The sequence below is a fragment of the Herpailurus yagouaroundi genome, unplaced genomic scaffold (assembly GCF_014898765.1).
Source record: "Herpailurus yagouaroundi ecotype Mexico unplaced genomic scaffold, PumYag 165, whole genome shotgun sequence".
In the NCBI taxonomy this organism is placed as follows: Eukaryota; Metazoa; Chordata; class Mammalia; order Carnivora; family Felidae; genus Herpailurus; species Herpailurus yagouaroundi.
In genome coordinates, this window is record NW_024412406.1 from 11658789 (window position 1) to 11678473 (window position 19685).

The 19685-nt window shown below is 43.7% G+C and overlaps 2 protein-coding genes across 9 annotated transcripts in view; both read left to right on the forward strand.

Annotated features, from left to right (window-relative positions):
* The first annotated feature begins 1337 nt into the window (after window positions 1–1337).
* On the forward strand, window positions 1338–4536 carry RPL7 (ribosomal protein L7). Of its 2 annotated transcripts, XM_040487590.1 has the most exons (7): window positions 1802–1827; window positions 2211–2319; window positions 2619–2785; window positions 3299–3436; window positions 3563–3672; window positions 3939–4148; window positions 4475–4536. In XM_040487590.1, the coding sequence occupies exons 1-6, from the start codon at window positions 1802–1804 to the stop codon at window positions 4145–4147; spliced, it is 759 nt and encodes a 252-aa protein (XP_040343524.1). In that variant the 3' UTR covers window position 4148; window positions 4475–4536. The 2 variants fall into 2 exon arrangements, with proteins under 2 accessions (XP_040343525.1, XP_040343524.1); XM_040487591.1 differs by lacking the exons at window positions 1802–1827; window positions 4475–4536 and adding an exon at window positions 1338–1458 and having other exon boundaries at window positions 3939–4147.
* A 4627-nt stretch (window positions 4537–9163) lies between these two features.
* Window positions 9164–19685, forward strand: part of CUNH8orf89 (chromosome unknown C8orf89 homolog) — a 38680-nt gene continuing 28158 nt past the window's right edge. Inside the window, exon 1 of one of the 7 annotated variants that reach the window (XM_040487598.1) lies at window positions 9164–9447. The gene's annotated coding sequence lies outside the window, so the exon portion shown is untranslated. The remainder of the gene's footprint in view (window positions 9448–19685) is intronic. The other 6 variants (XR_005794168.1, XR_005794169.1, XM_040487593.1 and 3 more) reach the window with 6 other exon arrangements.

Consider the following 19685-nt stretch of genomic DNA (forward strand, 5'->3'; position numbering starts at 1 on the left):
GCCGGCGGCCGCCCGCCCGTCCCGCAGCGCCCGCCCGGCCGGTCCCGCTGCAGCGGCGGTGACAGCCGCGAGTTAGTCGGCGCGCGCTGCCCTCATGGCCAAGCCGCCGCCGCCCGAGCGTCCCCAGAGCCGGCGCGGCGGCTCCCTCTCACCCCGGGGGAGGGGCGCACAGCGGAGACCGCACGGGCCCGCCGGCCGCCTCGGGAGTTGTCAACTTGACCCAAGTTGCGAGAGGGTGGGAGAGTGGGGTGCGGGGCAGCGGGAGCGCCGGGAAGGGGCGACTCGCTCGGCGCAGTCGACCGCTGCCCAACGGCTTGCAGCTGCCCCCGCGGTCTCGTGTCCCCTGCCCTGCACTCCCCACGGCTGTCACTTGGGCACTGGGCTCCGCAGCGCAGCGCCGCTTGCAAGTCGGAGCGCTCCCGGCCGCCTCTGAGCGGGCTCCACGCTCCGAGCTATATAACCCTAGACCGGGAAGAGCCGGCGGCGGCATCGGCCCTCCCTCCGCTCGGCCCTCCCCGCCCCCGGGCGCACCCCGCCCCCGGCCCAGCCCCCCGCCCGCCCGCCCGCAGCCGTCCGCCGAACCGCGGCGGGGCAGCCCCTCTCACATGGCCGTGGCTGCAGCCTCCAGCCCTCGTCGCACCTCCCTACACAGCTCACGCCCCCTGCCTTGGGGTGTCCCGGCCTCCGCCGGCCAGGCCTGACGGTCTGCAGTGCCCGGGCCATCCTCCTCCTGCCGTCGGGTCCTCGCTTGTCCCTATTTCGCCACTTTGGTTAAGCGTGACACTCGGACGGTCACCCCTGCGATCAGGCGCCGCGGAAGACAGCCCTGCAGGCTGGCGGAACGAATAGAAGGACCTCGGCAGCGCGGCAGTAGAGTGCCGGTTTATGGCTGGGGCTGGCAGAGCTGAGAAGCCCGTCAAAAGCCGGGTCTCGGAAGCGACTTAGAATCGCACCTAACCATCCGGAACGTGGGCCAAAAGGCTCTCGTTTTCCCTGGCTGTAATCACCACTGCAGTGGTTGCCTACAGTTCCAGTCAAGCCTTGCCCTCCCCACGCAGTGAAAATGGGGCATGCCGGGATTTGTAGTTCGCGCCTGTGTGGCGTGTCATTTGCGTACATTACTGGGTGGAATACGAGAAGGTACCCTGTCAACGCAGCCTAGAGACTAGGACCCCGAGTAGTAAAGGTGTCAGCACTCTGTGCTCTTGTCATATTGATTTAAGAGTCTAGTGGGTGCATGTATTTCCCATACAAATTTTACCCGAAAGTCGATCGTAAGGGGCTGAATCAGGCAGTTCTCAATTTTGCGTCTGCAAGACGAGTTCTCTGTTCCGAGTTCTTTTCTGGCTTATCCTGGGACACCTCTAAGTTGTGGGGCTTCGCTCTTGTCGTCTTTAAGTGGACAGCGCGCATGCGCTAACTTCCTCTTTTTCCGGCTGGAACCATGGAGGCTGCAGAGTAAGTAGCTCCTCGCCCACTCGAGAATCCTTCTCCATCCACGAATCCAACGACTTTTTGTCTCGTTTTCCCTCGGTCTGGCTGTAGCCTGTACCTTTGCCCATTTGTCTGTGTGTTTGTGACGCCCTGTGACGCTGGTGGAGGCGCCGGGCAAAGATAGGATGCAGATGGCCTTGGGTCAGAGGTTTTGGAGATACTGGGAACGCGGTGTGAAAGCCTAACTATGTACGGGACCGGCGAGTTTTCCAATTCCCTTTCAAGGGAGGTGCAGAACCTTTGAATTGCGGTCATCTTAGCTCGTATTTGGCCCAGTCGTCCCCGTCGTCAGGCCTTTGCTTTTAGCATGTGGAACTTCAGACCTGAACCAAGGTGGTAGCTGGGAGGTGTTTGTTTGTTTGTTTGTTAATTTTCTTGAGAATTCCAGGCCCCCTTCTTGCAGTAGTTTCTCAGGCTGTGTTAACTTTGTTGTGGGTATTTTAGTTGTCGGAGGTCAGGACAGATGTGAATTTATTGTATTTTCTGTGAATTCTGTGTATTTAAGTGAAGTGGTCTGTGTTAAAGGCGAAGATTATCGGTATAAAAACTCTCTAAACTCTATTTTTCACCATAACCTGCTAGAGAGCAGCTGAAGATAGAAATGTTTAGAGCCGGTGACGGTAGTACTGCTAAATGGCAAAGCCTGTGCAATACGAGAGTAATGCGGTATTGTGTGCTGTTTGAACTGTTAATAAAGTTCTGTTTGCTAACGCCAGAGAGAAGAAAAAGAAGGTTCCTGCTGTGCCAGAAACTCTAAAGAAAAAGCGAAGGAATTTCGCAGAGTTGAAGATCAAGCGTCTGAGAAAGAAATTTGCCCAAAAAATGGTAGGTAAATTTTTTTAAGGCACTTAACCTGTAAAGAGAGGCCTTGTGTTTGGGTTGAAAATAGGTGAGTGTTCTTTCTCAGCAAGGCTTGTGGACTTCACCTACTGTACCAGTGAGCTGGATCATCGGCTTTTTAAAAGTGTTTTTAATTGGAGGTAGTGTCTGCATGTTGAAATGTTAACGCATGCTCTGACAAGGAAAAAGTTTCAAGGGGAAATTACTCTTTCTTCTGAGGAACGGGTGGTGGTGACTGTATTTGGGAGCTAAGAATCAGATGAATAACTGGTATTGGTTTTCAGCTTCGAAAGGCAAGGAGGAAGCTTATTTATGAAAAAGCTAAGCATTACCACAAGGAATACAGGCAGATGTACAGAACTGAGATTCGAATGGCTAGAATGGCAAGAAAAGCTGGCAACTTCTACGTACCTGCAGAACCCAAATTGGCATTTGTCATCAGGATCCGAGGGTAAGTTCAGTTTTAACCGCATTCTGGTTTTGAAGGGAAAGTTACACAATCTCAGCAAAACTTCCCGTTAACTTCTTGGGAGTGTTGGTTCTGGAACATTGGAATAGAGATATTTTGGTCATAGCTAGAACGGGGTGGGGGGGGGGGGGGGGTAGTATTTTAATGGTTTAGTTGCAAGTGCTGTGTCCAAAGCTCTCTGAGCATCTGAGTTTTGTTCAGTGTCCTGGATATTATTTTCAAAAAAAGCTAACAGACAAATACAAAGGTAGGATGGGGTAAAAGGGCCTGGGGAAGTTTGAAGTGTCAAAGGTATGTATCAAAGATCACTTATTTGTGAAAGAGGCAGGTTGGGACACGGGCTAGAATAAGCTAAGAACTGCCAGTGGTCTTCGTAACAATTCCTGTTTATTTAGGTGGGACTTGAGTTGTGCCGAATCATAATGGTTACTTTCTTATCCTCTATTAATGATTGGGTTAAAGCTCAGTGCATTTTGTCTTTTTTTTTCACTGCAGTATCAATGGTGTGAGCCCAAAGGTTCGAAAGGTGTTGCAGCTTCTTCGCCTTCGCCAGATCTTCAACGGCACCTTTGTTAAGCTCAACAAGGCTTCAGTTAACATGCTAAGGATTGTGGAACCATATATTGCATGGGGGTAAGTCTGTCTATTCCTTTGAGTTCTTTTTGGCAAATTGGCTGTGTTGACGAGGTGCATTTGAGGTGTTCTGATGGTGATAACCTTATTATATTTGGTCATTTATGTCTGTTTTTCATATATCAGGTACCCAAACCTGAAGTCAGTGAATGAATTGATCTACAAGCGTGGTTATGGCAAAATCAACAAGAAGCGAATTGCCCTGACAGATAACACATTGATCGCTCGATCTCTTGGTAGGTTCTACCTATTTGGGGAAGGGTTTGATAATTAGACAAAGTTGATTTTTCTGTCAACGAATCTTCCCATGTTCTCTACAATGCAGAAGTTTATGGAAGATGTAAGTTAAGATTTCGTTGGCTTGAGTATTTGTAAATACAGCCGTGTATTTCCTTCTTTGTTGCTTTATTCTTAATTTAAACTATCATAGCCTCTGATTGTCCTTGCTGGATATCTTAATCTGTAAAAACAGCTAGCAATTTTTAATGATCTTAATGTTCAGGTAAATACGGCATCATCTGCATGGAGGATCTGATTCATGAGATCTACACTGTTGGAAAACGTTTCAAAGAAGCAAACAACTTTTTATGGCCCTTCAAGTTATCTTCTCCACGAGGGGGAATGAAGAAGAAGACCACCCATTTTGTAGAAGGTGGAGATGCTGGCAACAGGGAAGACCAGATCAATAGGCTTATTAGAAGAATGAACTAAGGTGAGTAGCTTCATTTCGATAGAAGTTTACTTAGTAATAAGGGTAAAAGTGGTGTTAGTCTCCTACTTTTTCCGTTAAATATTGATAAGGGTTTGGTTGGGTTCTAAGCAATATTGTTTAAGGGGGAAAAGCCAACCATGTTATCTGTACATACAGTTGGTTTGATTGTTCCTTCCTTTTGAGGGCATTTATGGAGGAAAGAAAAGGCCCAGGGTTTTATCCTACTTAATGGAAATTGAAGTACTTTCTTATAATTTCCTCATTTATGTTAATTCTAATCTATCAAGGTGGTTTCTTTAATGAGTGTTTTTTTTCCCCCCTTTCAGGTATCCACCATGATTATTTTTGTAATCTGGTCAGTTAATAAACGACTGCTTTCAAATTAAAATGTGTCGTGACTTTTTGCTAGACTCTGCTGTCCTTTAACTATTGGGACAAATCTTGATGTGTGATAAGAGTAAGCCGTCTTTTTCTTAAACTTTTAAAATTTTTATTTATTTTGAGAGAGAATCCCAAGCAGGCTCCAGGGATCGAATGAACTGTGCCAAGTTTTGCCTTTGTGTACGAAACTGGGGTCTGGTTTGTATTTTGGTGGAAAACATTCCTTGGGTTTATTAAAAACTCTCTTGTGAAAAGAAAAAATCTTTTCACTTTTTTTTTTTTTTTAATTTTTCACTTTTCAATTGTGCCACTGAGTTAGCCAAGATGGGTTTGTTCTAAGAAAGCCTGTTTCATAGACTTATGTGCGTGATTTATAGGTAAGGTAATAAAAATTGAATTATACTGTTGATGAAATTCCATCTGCTGAGGCTTGGTTTTTCTATAAAGTACTGTGTGAACATGTTTTCCTTTTGCATTCCTTTTTTGTTTTTTGCTGTGTATCTTCACCTATCCAGGTGAGTTTCTAATAATACCATTATATATGTTAGAAAAGGAAAAATGAAATTGCTGCCCATGGATGCCACTTATTTTGGAGCACCCTCAGAACTCCTAATGAAACTAGTGAGCAAAAGCTTGAAATAGAAAAGATTAGTTATTTTATAAGTAACATTTTTATATATCGTATATATCTCAGATTAGTGAGCTGCAGGTTTTCGGTATAGAACATGTGAAGTAAGTACATCTAATAAAAGAAGTTTTTGCAGTCTTCATTGTGCCAGTGGACACTTTGCACTAGGATCATTACTTCTTAGTATTTATATTTAATAATTCAAATTCTCTAGACTTGGAAGCAATCTCTGGATTAGTGAGTTTATGGTCAGTGAATTCAGAAAAATTGAGAAGATTCTTTATAAAATCAGTGTTACATGTTTGAGTGTGGCAGGGTTTTGCAAGAAATAGGGTATCTTGGTAAACACTATGAATAGTCTGGTACATTTGTTAATAGCCCACGAATGGTGGACACATCACGCAAAGTAGCGAAGCTTTTGAAGCTGGTAAGGAATAGGAACGTGTAGGATAAACTGACAAAGTATATTGGCTGTATGTGTATTCTCTGCAGGCACTTTTCTGTTTTCCGTCTGGGAAATCCAGTTCTCCATATAAATTACTTTCAAAGTGGGGCCAGAGGCTGAGTAGGGAGGAGTTGGCAGATGTCTAATACCACTATAGAAAACTCTCAAACACTTGCTTCAGAAAAGGGGTATGAAAATATTTTGTGAACTGTTAAAACTTCTTGAAATGCAGCTGGAAAAGCTAACTTAGAAAAGCTACCTCCTAAAATGTCACCTAAAAGGGACTGTCCACTAGAAGGCTAACCAAACTTTGAAAGTCTGGGTCCTGCCCAGCAGGTTGTCCTACAAAAATTCACCCCACAAATGTAAATTTGCATTTCTACCCTTTAACATTCCAGCTTCATAAAAATCTTCTGCTAATTACCCCAGTCTCTTCAAGTCACAAAGTTTAGTTGTGCTCACTGGTTTTTTAGCAGGTGTTCCCTCAAATTACTTACCTTTGAAAGTTCCTTCATGGTTGGCTGGATTGAGTGCTGGCTCTGAAGCCAAACTGGTTCATACCCAGCCTTCACTTAATCATTTGGGCCAATAAATCTGTTTCTTAGCAAAATAGGGGAAATTGTGCATAATACCATAGGATTTTAATGATGTCAGTTCATGTAAAATGCTTACAGCAGTTCCTGGCTAAAAGTACTAAGTAAATACTATGCAACGTGAGCACCTCGCAGGGGCATACAAATGGAGATGGCCTCTACTTTCTCGTATGTCAGTCTAACGGGCAAGGTAGACAACGCAAGTAATGTGAGATAAGTGCTACAGGGATGTCTAGATGTATCTGCCTTTTGGGGTGTTGGGACAACCTGTGGGGGAAATTGACAACATTCTACCCCCACTGTTTGCATTACAGATTTGGTATCAAACCAGCCAAAACATTGTTTTCATACAGGTGCCTCCCTTCTCTAGGGTAATAAAACATGTAAGGCCAGCCTTTTTGTCCCTCCTAACCAGTACCTGACAGAGTAGGTGCTAAGTTTTTGTTTACTGTTGGTGCTGTAACAAATTACAAACTTTGACTTAAAACTCAGATTTATTGTCTTTAACAATTTCGGGGGTAAGAAATCTAGATTTGGTTTCACTGGGCTAAATCGGTGTCAGTAGGCCTGCCTACCGTAGCTCTGAAGGCTAGGAGAGAATCCTTTTCTTCCATTTTCTAGCAACCACTTGGCATTTCTTGGCTTATAGGCAGGCCATGCTTCAGTCTTCAAAGTGTAATCAATCTCTCCTTCCATTCTTCCATCATCACTGGCTCTGATCCTCTGCCTCCTCCCTCTTATAAGAACCCTTGTGATCAAATTGTGCCACCCAGATAATCCAGGATAATCTCTCCATCTCAAATTCCTAAATTTAAGTACAACAGCAAAGTCTCTACATTAAGCAGCGTGTTCGCAGGTTCCAGAAATCATGTCAGGGAAGTGTTTTGGGAGGGCTATGTGATCTTTATAGCAGGTAGCTATATTTTTTCTTGTTCCTCAAAAATGACAAGCTTCTAATGTAGGGTCTTGGCTCTTGTAATCTTCTGTCTGGAACACTCAGCCCTCAGGTCTTTGTACATTGCTGCTTTTTCGTTCTGGAAAAGGGTTTTTTCTCTGACACATCTCCATATAACCCTGTATTTTTCATAGTACTTTTTATTACCTGCAATACTTTTTCCATTTATTCTTGTTGCTTTTCACAGCCTCTCAAAGTTTTGAGAATATGTACCGAAACCACTGTAAGGTTTGAGCGTTTGCCGTCTGTTCTAGCACTTAGAATAGACCTGTTGCATTGCAGGCCTTTTGCTTTTTTGATTGACTCGAGCCTCTTAAGAGTAATAGCAATTTTGGGGCGCTTGGGTGGCTCAGTCCATTAAGTGTCAGACTTCAGCTTAGGTCATGATCTCGCGGTTCGTGAGTTCAAGCCCTGCATCAGCTCTGCTGACAGAGCCTGGAGCCTGCTTTCCATTCTGTTTCTCTCTCTCTCTCTCTCTCTCTCTCTCTCTCTCTGCCCTTCCCCAGCTTGCACTCTCTCTCAAAAATAAGTAAACACTAAAAGTAAATGAATAAACCAAAAAGTAATAGCAATTTAAAATTTGGATTTTCCAGTTGCTGGCATGTTATTCTTGATGAATGCTGAGAGGAGTGGCGCCTGCATTGTGGGTTCATGGGTATATGTATTACTGTAAAGGACTCAAAAAGTGAGTTATTGTGTAGGGATAATAGTTTGTGAAAATAGAACAGCATGTTAGGGGAATATAGGAGATGGTTCATGCTGTGCAGATTGGGAAATTTCACAAAGGAGGTAGAATTTGGACACCTGGTGATAGAAGAGCAGGCAGGAGCCAACAGTTGGGAGACAATGCAGTGGCAGATGTGATAGCAAAACTCAAGAGCAGACCATTTAATAACAGTTGATCACGTATTGACTGCTAGTGTACACTTAATCCACATAATCCTCCCTCAATTGTCTCCATTTTGCAATCACAAAACCGATTAATTGGGGGATGGGTCCCAGGCCTTGCCCTTTAAATTCTCCACGTGAGTTTTAATGTGCAGCCTATTCCATTAGGTAAGTATACCACTGTCCCCATTTTTAAGATGAGGGGTTAACTTTCCCTCCCCCAGGATCACCCAAATAAGTGGTGTGGCTAGTATTAGGTTCCAGGCCTAATTTGAGTTTTCTTAACCAGAGGAGCTAAGGAAGGTGAGTAGGGAGCTTGATGAAAACAGAAAAGTGTGTTTGGGAGCACCTTCAGTTTTGTCGAACCTGAAACCGTGTATTTTACTAGGGCTAAACTTGCAGCCCTATTTGGGGTCAAGAAATGGAGGCAGAGGGTTTAGAATATAATTTGGCAAAAGTATTGATGCTAAGATCCTACCGCGCAAGTCAAGGTGCTAGGCTTAATTGGGGAGAGGACACCTAACCTTTCACCAAAGAACTTAGACAAAGGACGTATAGAACATGGAATGCGGGTTGCCATGGTGAGGGGACTGGGGGTGGGGGGTGGGGCGGGGATGACTGTCACTTAACCTAAGATGGGCTGGGCAAGTATTGCTGGGCTGTTTGAAAGTTCCAGACTCATCAATACACCGGAGAGCCTGATTAGTTTGAATCTTAAAAATGCAACCCAGGGAACTGCATATCACCAACCTGGTCCAGCCGCCCACTACCCACCCTGTCGATGCATGACACAACTTTTCGTGCCCCACTGACCTTGTGCCACCACTGACTCCTATACACCCGGCCTTGTTTCAGCACCCTCCCTCCCACCCCTGCAGCTGTGACTGCAAAGGCCGTGGCACCGATAGTAGTTGTCGAGTGAGTCCTAGCGGCCTCCTAGACGCCCAAGTGCTTTCCTGGCGCGGCACCCCAACTGTTGGTCCCTGCTACTGGGGCCGCGGCCGGTGACCTCGCGCGGGAGGCAGCCGGAAGCCCCTGGCGCCTGGCAACCGGCACGCAACGGGCGGGCGGGGCTGCAGCCACCGGAGCCGCAGGCCGGGCCGGGCGGGGCTGAGCGGCGGGCGTGCCGCGCTCCCGAGCGTCGCCGGGCTGCCGGCCGCCGAGCGTGTTCGCCCCGAGAGCCGAGCCCCTGAGAGCGACGGGCTGCCCGCCTCGCCCCGCCGCCACGGCCAGCCCCGCGCCCAGGCCGGGTTGAGCCAGGGGCTCGGGTCGGCTGGGGGCCGTCGCTGGCTCCCGCGCTGTCCGCTGCCCCCCTTGGTCCCGCCGCGGGAGCCTCAGACCTGGGCACCACCGCCGAGGTCCAGGCACGCGAAGAAGCCCCGCCCCTCCGCGGTGGATCTGTGGGGACAGTGAGTGCGGGCGATCTCCGGGGGAGCCCCGGCCGAGGGGCTCCGGGGGGGGCAGAGGACCTTGCAGGGGCAGGGCTGAAGGGGAGGTGGGGGCCCAAGAGGTCAGCTGGTCAGGCCCCTTCCTGGGCAGGGGAAACTAGCCCAGCGAGGCTCGTGGGTCACTGCAGGGATTCTCTTGACGCACTTGGAGGGGAGCTGGCGGGTATGCGGGGGCTGAAGGACCGGACCAAGGCTGCTGGGCGGGGTCGGGTGAAGCAGAGAGACAGGACGAAACCCGGGCACCGAGGACCGGCCTGCCAGATCTGTACGTGTCCACACTCCTCAAGCTCCGTACAGGCTGTAGCGTGGACATCCGTGCATCAAGTGGACACGCCCTTACAGGGTGGCCCTCCAGCCCGCCCGGGATTTAAACTGAAGCGGGGCGAGGGAGAATGTGGTTTACCCTCTGCCCTTGACTGCCACCGTACTTCCCTCACTTTCCCTCTTGCACCCCGCCCTGTGCAGCAGAGCTTGGGACGGTCAGCGTCTTAGCTCTGGCCCCGTTTTCACCGCCGATTTTGCTTTGTGCCATTTCTGATTTACCTGGAGTTTGTTGTTGGTTACTTTTTTCGTGGGCTAAAAATACTAGGAAAAAATTGTGCAATGTAGAGAGTCTGTTCTATTGTATAGGTCATTCTACCCTACAACCTTTTTGGGGTCATTAAACATGAAAACGGAAGCCTCTGTCCAAAGAAATGCAATTTGGCCACCATTTTCAGGGTATTGTCCTCTGCGAAGCACAAGAATTCCTGCCCTGCTTTGACTTTATCTGCATTGCTAATGGTGAATTTAAATCGCCCTTTCCGGCGGCATTTCTTCAAAAATACTCCTGACATTTCTTTTTTTAAGTTCTTACATTTTTGAAATTACATTATAATACATTAGTAGTTGTCACTCGAACAGAAGTATATAGCCTTAGAGATGAGAGCCCTCTTTACCTTTTCCTTCTTTCTTTCTCAGACTTCTTAGAATTATTTTAGTGTTTATCTTTCTACTCTTTTTGCATCTGTTTTTTCTATCATCATTGGAATCATATCTTTTGAGAAGTTGTCCTTTTCACTTGACATGTGGCAGATACCTTTCCTCTCAGTTTATTTAGGTCTGCATTGATGTGGTAGAGGTGATCCGTATGTAATTTATTGTATTGTAATTTACGTAACCATTCCTCATTAAGATTGGTTCCAATCTTTCCTTGTTACAAATAATGCAACGGTGAACATTCCCATACATGGGAACAGTTCTATAAAATGAATTCCTTGAAGCAGAATTGCTGGGTCAGATGTGTGTATGTAAAAAATTTTTGGTAGCATCTTGCCTTACAAAAACTCTTTACTAATTTATATTTCCATCAACAGACCGTGTTGGGAAAAATCTGTGTTCATTATTATTTAAAAAAAAATTAAAAACATAGTTTCCACTTGCTGAATGTTTATCACATGTCCAGCACTGTGCTGGAAACTTTACATGCATTTTGAAATTTAATTCTCACTAACCCTATGAGAATCTGAGACACTGTTATTTTCTTCATGACCCTATAGTTATGCAGCCATTGAAGGGCAGAATCAAGATTAGCATCCAGACTCATTTTACTCCAATTAAATAAAATGTGTTCTTTGTTGGGTATGAATTCCTGGTCAGTAATTGATCAGAGAATTGTGTTTCATCGGGTTGTTTGAAGATTAAATGAGATCGTGCTTTTGGTGCTACAGTGTTATTAGCAGCTCTTCCCGCTCCCAACTCCTATAGAATTGGACACGATGCAGTGCTTTCGATGATTCTCGTTTCTCTGTATTGTCTGCCTCTCCAATCAATCACCTCTCAGCCTTTTCTTTATCTTCCTCGTTTGTGTACATTTTAAGGAAATCTGGCTTTCTTCTCCCTCTCAAGTCTTCTTTGGCAACTTTAATCCAGTCTCTGGCCTTAATTCTTACTAGGTGAACAGATAACTCTTAAAATTTCTTCTCCCAACCAAAGCTACAGTCCTCAATTCCTACAATTTAGATCCAGTTTCCATAGCTCAGCCTGGATGTCCCGCACTCCTTTTATCTAAAACTGAGCTCTCTGTTGCTCTCCACCCCCAGACTAGCAATTTCTTTTTGCATGTAATTCATAATTCTCTTAGTCACCCAAGTTCACAGTCTCAGTCATCTTTGACTCTTTTGTCTTTGCTGAACCTCCTAAACTCAATCAACTTGTATTCTCACTGTTGCTACTCTAATGTAAGCCCTCTGGCCTCTTAACTTAGATCCAGTCTCTGCCAGATCAATCTTCCTAAAGCTTAGCTGTGAATTTGCCGCACCTCTGTTCAAAACCCCACCAGTGCCTTCCTGTTGCTCAAAGAAGGAAGTGCAAACCACATTGGCTGGCATTCAGATCCGTCTGTGATCTCCCCAATCTGCCATTTCTTTATCTCTCACAGCACCCCTATCTGAACCCCCTCTGTTCTCCAGGGCATCTTTCACATCTATATCTTTTCCTGGAATGCCCATACCAACATTTCTGCCTGTCTAAATTCTATCTGAATGTCATTTTCTAGCTTTTCCAAGTCTTTTTGGAACTTCTATGTGAAAATAATATCTGCCTTCTTTTAACCCTCCTGATGTGAGATAGCTATCTCCCCTCAGGCTGTAATGTCACATTCTGCCTTCTCTTACAGTTGTATGAGTGGCTACTGTTTTTCCTTTTGGATTGGAACTTCTGTGAAGGCAGAATCTCTATTTAGTTCATCTTCGTATTTGTCATGCACATGGCATATTGATTCGCACATAGTACATGCTTAGTATATTTGAATAAGTGAGCTAATATCGTCACACTTGGGCATGTATTAGTCTGTTGCTAGATATGATGACAAACAGACCTCAACGTTTTAGTGACTTAACATGCAAAAGTTTATTCTTGCTCACCTAGCAATTCCAAGGCAGGTATTCCTGGTCAGCAGGCAGCTTTCTTCCAATTGGTTGCAGGACCCAGACTCTACCATTTATTAACACTTCCCTATTATGTCACTGCAGTCAGCAGAAGGGAAGGGAGAAGGTACGGAGAAAGCGGACCTGCTTCTTAAAAGCTTCTTGCAGAGAGTATTACACATTATACTCACTCAAGTTCTGATCACAGGGAGGTAGCCATTTCTCAGAAACAACTCTATTCTATGGAGGAGCAAGAGTTTTAGTAGACATTCCACCTTCTGTGTCACAATTTCTACTTAGGAAAACCCGTGGGACTGCGCTTGACCATCCCTCGCTCAAAACAAAAGCAAGGCTCCCACTTTCCCAATCTGGTTAGGTTAGCAAATGCTCTCTGTTGTACCACAGAAATGAAACACAGCTTTATCATCAGGATTTATCATCATGGGGGCGCCTGGGTAGCTCAGTCAGTTGAGTGTCTGACTCTTGATCTCAGCTCAGGTCATGATCTCACAGTTCGGGATTTCAAGCCCTGCGTGGGGCTTGGTGCTGACAGAACAGAGCTTGCTTGGGATTCTCTTTCTCCCTCTTTCTCTCTCTCTCTGCCCCTCCCACACACTCTCTTTCTCTCTCAAGATAAATAAACTTAAAAAGAAATGTTTGTCATAATGAACTATAGCTGCTTGTTTACTTTGTTCCCCCCAACATGCTATACGCTTTTGCGTCTTCATCATTTTCGTATTTTAGCTCCTAGAACAATGACTGGCATTGTGGATAAATAAATAACTAGCTTTCTCACTGAATCCACAACTTGTCTTTATGTTCACTTGATAAATATTTTGCTTTAAACAAAGCTAAAAATAATCTTACCATCTGCCCTTTGATGCTTGGGTTATTTTCAGCCTTTTTTCAGTCTTATTTTCTATTATACAGAACGCAGGATTTGACATCCTTGAAGATAAATATTTGTATATATCAATGATCCTTCCTTTAGGATAAATACTTGGAAGTGGAGTAGATGGGCCAAAAGTATGTAAGATTATAAGGACATATATGTTGCTAGATTGCTTTCTGGAAGTATACCCATACATACACTGAAACTTTACGAGACCACCTGTTTTCCTTGAGCCCCATCTTACATTGTCTACTATTAGAGAAAACTCCTTGCCATTTTGGTTGGCAGAAGCCGTAGCTCATTATATTATTTTGCTTTTATTTGAGAACTAGTGAACTTTTATTGACCATTTGTATTTTTTTTTTTTTCTGAAATGAACTATCTGTTCTTTAGTAAATACATTTTCTATAGGGTCATTTTCTTTTTCTCTTTTTTTCTAAATTGAAAAAATATTTAGTTTTTATTTAAGAGACAGAGGGAGAGAGAGATGGTTCCTGAGTAGGGGAGGGGTAAAGAGACAGAGACACAGAATCTGCAGCAGGCTCCAGGCTGCAAGCTGTCAGCACAGAGCCCGACGCGGGGCTCAAACTCACAAACTGCGAGATCATGACCTGAGCCGGTTGGTTCCAATTGGTGCCATCCACTTGAACTATGGCAGGAAAAGAGTTTGCTGTTAAACCCTGCCAAAGTTGGACGCTTAAACAACTGAGCCACCCAGACACCCCTTTTTTTATTTTTAAGTATCTTTATATATAAAAGAAATCAAATTCATCAGTGTTTTTATGTCCTCATTTGAAAAGTTATGGGAACTTCTGAGCAGTGTGGCAGAATGAGCTGGCAGGGAAGGGACTCCATTGTATTTCAATATATTTCCAATGCTGGGTAAAATATAATAAGATAATTTATGGAAATGTAGCTGAGCTAGAGACCATGGGAAGGAAATCCCCAGGTGCCACAAATGAAGGAATGCTCACATAGGAAGCCACTGTTGAGCATCTGCCGAAAGCTGGAAGTCACAAAGGAGTACTGTTCCAGTTACTATGACTGCATCACAAATTTCTCCAAAACTTAGTCGTGGAAAACAACCATTTATTGTGCTCAGGGATTCTGTGGGTCAGGAATTCGGACAGGGCACAGCAGGGACAGCTTGGCTCTGCTTCATGATGTCTGGGGCCTCAGATGGAAGAATTGAAAGCTTGGGGCTAGAATCACCTGCAGGCTCATTCGTTCCCATGTCTGATGGTTGATGCTGGCTGTGGACTGAGACCTTAGCTGTGCATGTCAGCTGCAACCTTATATGGTGGCTTTTTCTTGTCACCTGGCTTCCTCACAAAATGGTGGCTGGATTTCAAAGGTGAATATCCCAAGAGAGAGCCAGCGAAAGTTCTATGGCCTTTTATGCCGTAGCCTTGGAAATCATGCAGTGTCACTTCTACTATACTTTATTGACTCACAAAGTTAGTTTCAGGGAGGGGGAACACAGACCTCACCTCTTGAAGGAGGAATGTCACTATCACATTGAAGGAAGAACATGTAGGAATAGACATGTTTTAGTGCATCCTTCTTTGAAAAATACAACCTGGTACAGATACTGAGATGATAACTAGAAAGATGCCCCCTCATTGGCCTGAGGAGGTTACAAGGAAGCTTGCCATCCATTTGAACTATGGCAGGAAAAGAGTTCACTGTTAAACCCTGCACATAGACTCTGCACAGCTTCATACCCACACAGCTCAAGTCTGGTGTCTGGTGTCACATTACCACATGCTTCAGAGACCACAGTCCAGGAAATTGACATATTAACTGGTCTGGCACCTCCAAAACCCAGGGCGAGACAGAGACTAATGGAAAACTCTGTATAGCAAAGTTCTCATAGCTCAGGGAATACTAGACTCCTATAAATAGCAATCTCTTTAAAGATGAGCTCACAAAGTTTACAAATTATATAAGGAAATAAGCCCTAAAGAAGGAGACTTGGCAGATGCAGGAAATGGGAGATGTGAACCACCAAACTGAATAGAACATTATGGGAAAATGGTTACATTTGTAATATTCAAGGAGACGAAGGCATGGAAACCATAAGGCAAGAACAGGACAGTATGAAGAAAAAGAGGAGAGGTCTAGGGTTACAGCTTTACCCCAAAAGGAAAAGAGGAAGAGAGGAAGAGGTGTTGAGTCAAGCTGTACCTCTCATACCCAGCCATTACTTGATTCTTGGCCTATGATAATAATCATGATAATTATGATAATAATAGCAGCCATCACACATGTTTCTGCATATAAAGACACCTTTACTGCAGTCTGAACTGAAGGTTCGCTTTTGAGAAGTAAAGCAGCATACTAGGCATTTAGCTAGATGCTTTCTTAAAATTACCTTTAAACTTCACAATAACTCTGTAAGGTAGAGCTTATTAGTTCCCTAGGTAGGGAGACTGAGGCATGGAAAGTTTAATAAAATAAATATTTTTCCCTGTCCAGGAATAGATGACAGGAATAGGGATTATATAGGTGGATGGGATGTATTGTAAGTAAGTTGCTGTCAGAAAAATGGCACCAATAGAATTGCTTCACTCAGGGTTGGCACACACCTTCAATTTGTAAAAAAACAATTATCTGTGAAGTATAATAAAGCAAAGAACAAAAAAAGAAGATAAGCCTGTACATGTGTGTATTATACATATTTAATATATTTAGGTTCATTGCAGTTAATATTCTTATTCACGCTTATAATTCTCATTTTTGGTCGGTTGGGAACCTTTTTAGGTTGATGACTAATGATTATAATCTTCATTGATAGATTACTAGGTCTCTGGAATGGCAGTATGTTCTAGGCTCGTCTTGTACATTTCCTTCCACAGACCTGGAATCAGCTATTTCTTCAAGAGGCCCTGGTTGTCTGTGGCTTAAAAAAAAATTTTTTTTTAATTTAAATCCAAGTTAGTTAATATATAGTATAATAATGACTTCAGGAGTAGAATTTAGTGATCCATCACTTACATACAACACCCAGTGCTCATCCCAACAAGTGTCCTCCTTAATGTCCATCACCCATTTAGCCCATCCCCCCACCCAACACCCTGCCAGCAACCGTTTGTTCTCTGTATTTAAGAATCTCTTACAGTTTGTCTTCCTCTGTTTTTATATTGTTTTTGCTTTCCTTCCCGTATGTTCATCTGTTTTGTTTCTTAAATTCCACATATGAGTGAAATCATATGTCTTTTCTGACTTATTTCCCTCAGCATGGTACACTCTAGTTCCATCCATATTGTTGCAAATGGCAAGATTTCATTCTTTTTGATCACCAGTAATATTCCATTGTATATATATATACCAAATCTTCTTTATCTGTTCATCTGTCGATGGACATTTGGGCTCTTTCCGTGCTTTGGCTATTGTTGATAATGCTGCTATAAACATTGGGGTGAGTGTGCCCCTTCAAATCAGCGTTTTTGTATTTGTGGGTTTTTTAAGTCACATTTTAATTATTAGGTTTAGTGGACAGAGATAGAAAACAGTTTTTTTGTCTTTTTTCTTTCTTAGATGAAAGTCTCATACTTCCAATTCGTAGTTGGGACTTCAGGGTTTTTGCTTAATTTTATTGATGTTAAGTCTGTATCTTTTTCGTCCACTCTAAAAATCCTGGTTCCCATCAGCACCAGTATAAATGTTCATTTACTCAACCAGCTATCTTGAACTATAAAGTAGATACTATATATTGAGGGCATTGGAGCAGTGAGATAGAAGTGTATGGGGGTCCCTGATATCTTGGCACCAAAGCTTAGGTGTCTGGCCAGGCTTTTATCTGAGGAAAAATCTTTTGTTTAAGCACATATTTTGGATTTTCTAAACTTTGAAGACTGAATAGTACAGGTAACTACTATGGATTTCCAATTTTTAAAGGATTAGTGTATGGCAAATGCATTTAATACCAACATGTTCCTGAACTTACTGTTGTCTTTGATACAGAAGACTTTTCAGAGTATTTTTCTCCCTCAAATGTTACCAAGAATGTCAACAGTTATTACTGTATTGTAGAATTGTGAAGATCTCAATTGTAGTATATTATCCTTTTTTTTATTTTTAGAAACTGGTTTTGAGGGAGTGAATAAATTTTTGTCTACTTAATAGAATTAAAAGTTGTCTCCAACACATATTTTATATAGGCTATGATGTAGTGTTATGTATTGAATTTTGTCCCCCACCCCAAATTCATATGTCAAAGTCCTAACTCAACCTCAGAATGTGACCTATTTGGAGATAGGATCTTTACAGAGGTAATCAACTTAATATGAGGTCATTAGAGTGGGCCCTAACCTAGTATGACCAGTGCCCTTATAAAAAGGGTTAATTTGGACACAAGATATGTACAGTGGGAAGGTGACGTGAAGACAAAGGGAGAGGACAGCCTTCTACAAGCTGAGGAGAAAGGCCTGGGACAGATCTTTTACTCACAGCCCTTAGAGCAACCCAACCCTATTGACACTGATTTTGAACTTCCAGCCTCCAGAACTGTGAGACCCTAAATCTCTGTTGTTGAAGCCACCCAGTCTGTGGTACTTTGTTATGGAAGCGCTGGCAAACTTATATGTATTCTTGTTTTTTTTGCACTGTTTCCTTATTCTGCCTACTGTTGTTTAATAGAAACATTTTTTAAAAAAATCTTTGATTGTAAAAGGCAGATATTTTTGATTCTCACTCCCCCATCTCCTCCAGGATAATGCTTCATTAGTTCTTTTCCTCTTTTGTATTTTCAATCTCTCCTTTTTGATTGTCTTTATCCTTAGAGGACTATACTCGTGCTCAAGAGTCTCTCATGTTTAAATACAGCTCTTTTGGCAGTATGTTGCTCTCTGATGAAATTGGTCATCACTTCCTTTTCTTTTCCTTTTTTATTTTATTTTATTTTTTTAATGTTTTTTTAAATTTATTTTTGAGACAGAGAGAGACAGAGCATGAGCAGGGAAGGGGCAGAGAGAGAGGGAGACACAGAATCCAAAGCAGGCTCCAGGCTCTGAGCTGTCAGCAGAGAGCCTGATGTGGGGTTCGAACTCACGGACTGTGAGATCATGCCCTGAACTGAAGTCGGACGCCCAACTGACTGAGCCACCAGGCACCCTCCTTTTTTTATTTTTAAAGTTCATTCATTCATTCATTCATTCATTATTGAGAAAGAGAGAGAGAGAGACCACAGGAGGGGCAGAGAGGGAGAAGGAGAGAGAATCCCAAGCAGGCTCCACACTGCCAGTGCGTAGCCTGACGTGGGGCTTGAACTCATGAACTGTGACATCATGACCTGAGCCAAAGTCAAGAGTCAAACACTTAACCAACTGAGCCATCCAGGCATCCCACCACTTCCTTTTTCTTAAAACTCTCTTTGCCTTTGGTTTTTATTGGCACCCCTTACTTCGTTCTTCTCTTTTGCCAGTCCTTTTTGGTCTTCTCTATGGTCAACAGATTCTTCTTCTGTCTTTCAAATATTAGTTGCCTTGGACTTGCTCTTATTCTTCATAACTCTTCACTTGTACACTCCACTCACCCTGGACAGCCTGATCTGTTCTCGAGGCTCTACCTGTGCTGATGCCTACCAAACTGAATCTCTTGGTTAACCTCACTCCCACCTCTGGATATCCCCTGCTGTGAATGTCACACAGGCACCTCAAACTCGTTTTATGCACAAGTGAATTTCTCTTCTCACTCACACTGATTCCTCACCCCATCTTCCTAACTTTGTGAATAGTACCAGTCATATAGAGTCCCCAGGTCCTCTTGATGTCACCTCATTCACCTCTACCCAGCTTGGCTTTCAGTCTGCTGTTTATTTGGTTTAGGCCTTCACTACTAATGGGTTTTGAATGACTAGATTTAGGAGAAAAGAGAGGTTGTCGCTGTTGCCTACCAGCTTTCTATTTTGTGCCATCGAAGGATGGCAATGTCATGCACTATGTTAGGGAATACTGAGGGAAACAGATTTTGATGGGGTTAACATATTTTGAGGGAAAATATCTAATAAGTCGTCATTTATATGTGCCTATTGCTCAGAAGAGAGGCCTGAAGATACAGATTTAGGGTTCTTTGAAGAATGTCAAGGAAGACATTGTCACTCTGGCCATACTTAACTGCTTGCATTCCTTGTATAGAGCACTCTTTTTGATACCCCTGTGTCATCACCCAGCAGTGACACTCTAGAGTGCCCTGACCCACTCCCCCTGACCTGGATTTGGCTTAAGACTTAGCTTAAGGGTCATCTCCTCAAAGCCTTTCCTGAGAATTAACTACTCCCTTTGTGTTTCCACAGCACCCCTTATGCACCTTTTAACTTGAGATTTACTTTTTACCCAACACCAATATATTTTCTTTCCCACTCAAAACTTTTTGATGGATTTTCAGTGCACCTAGAATAA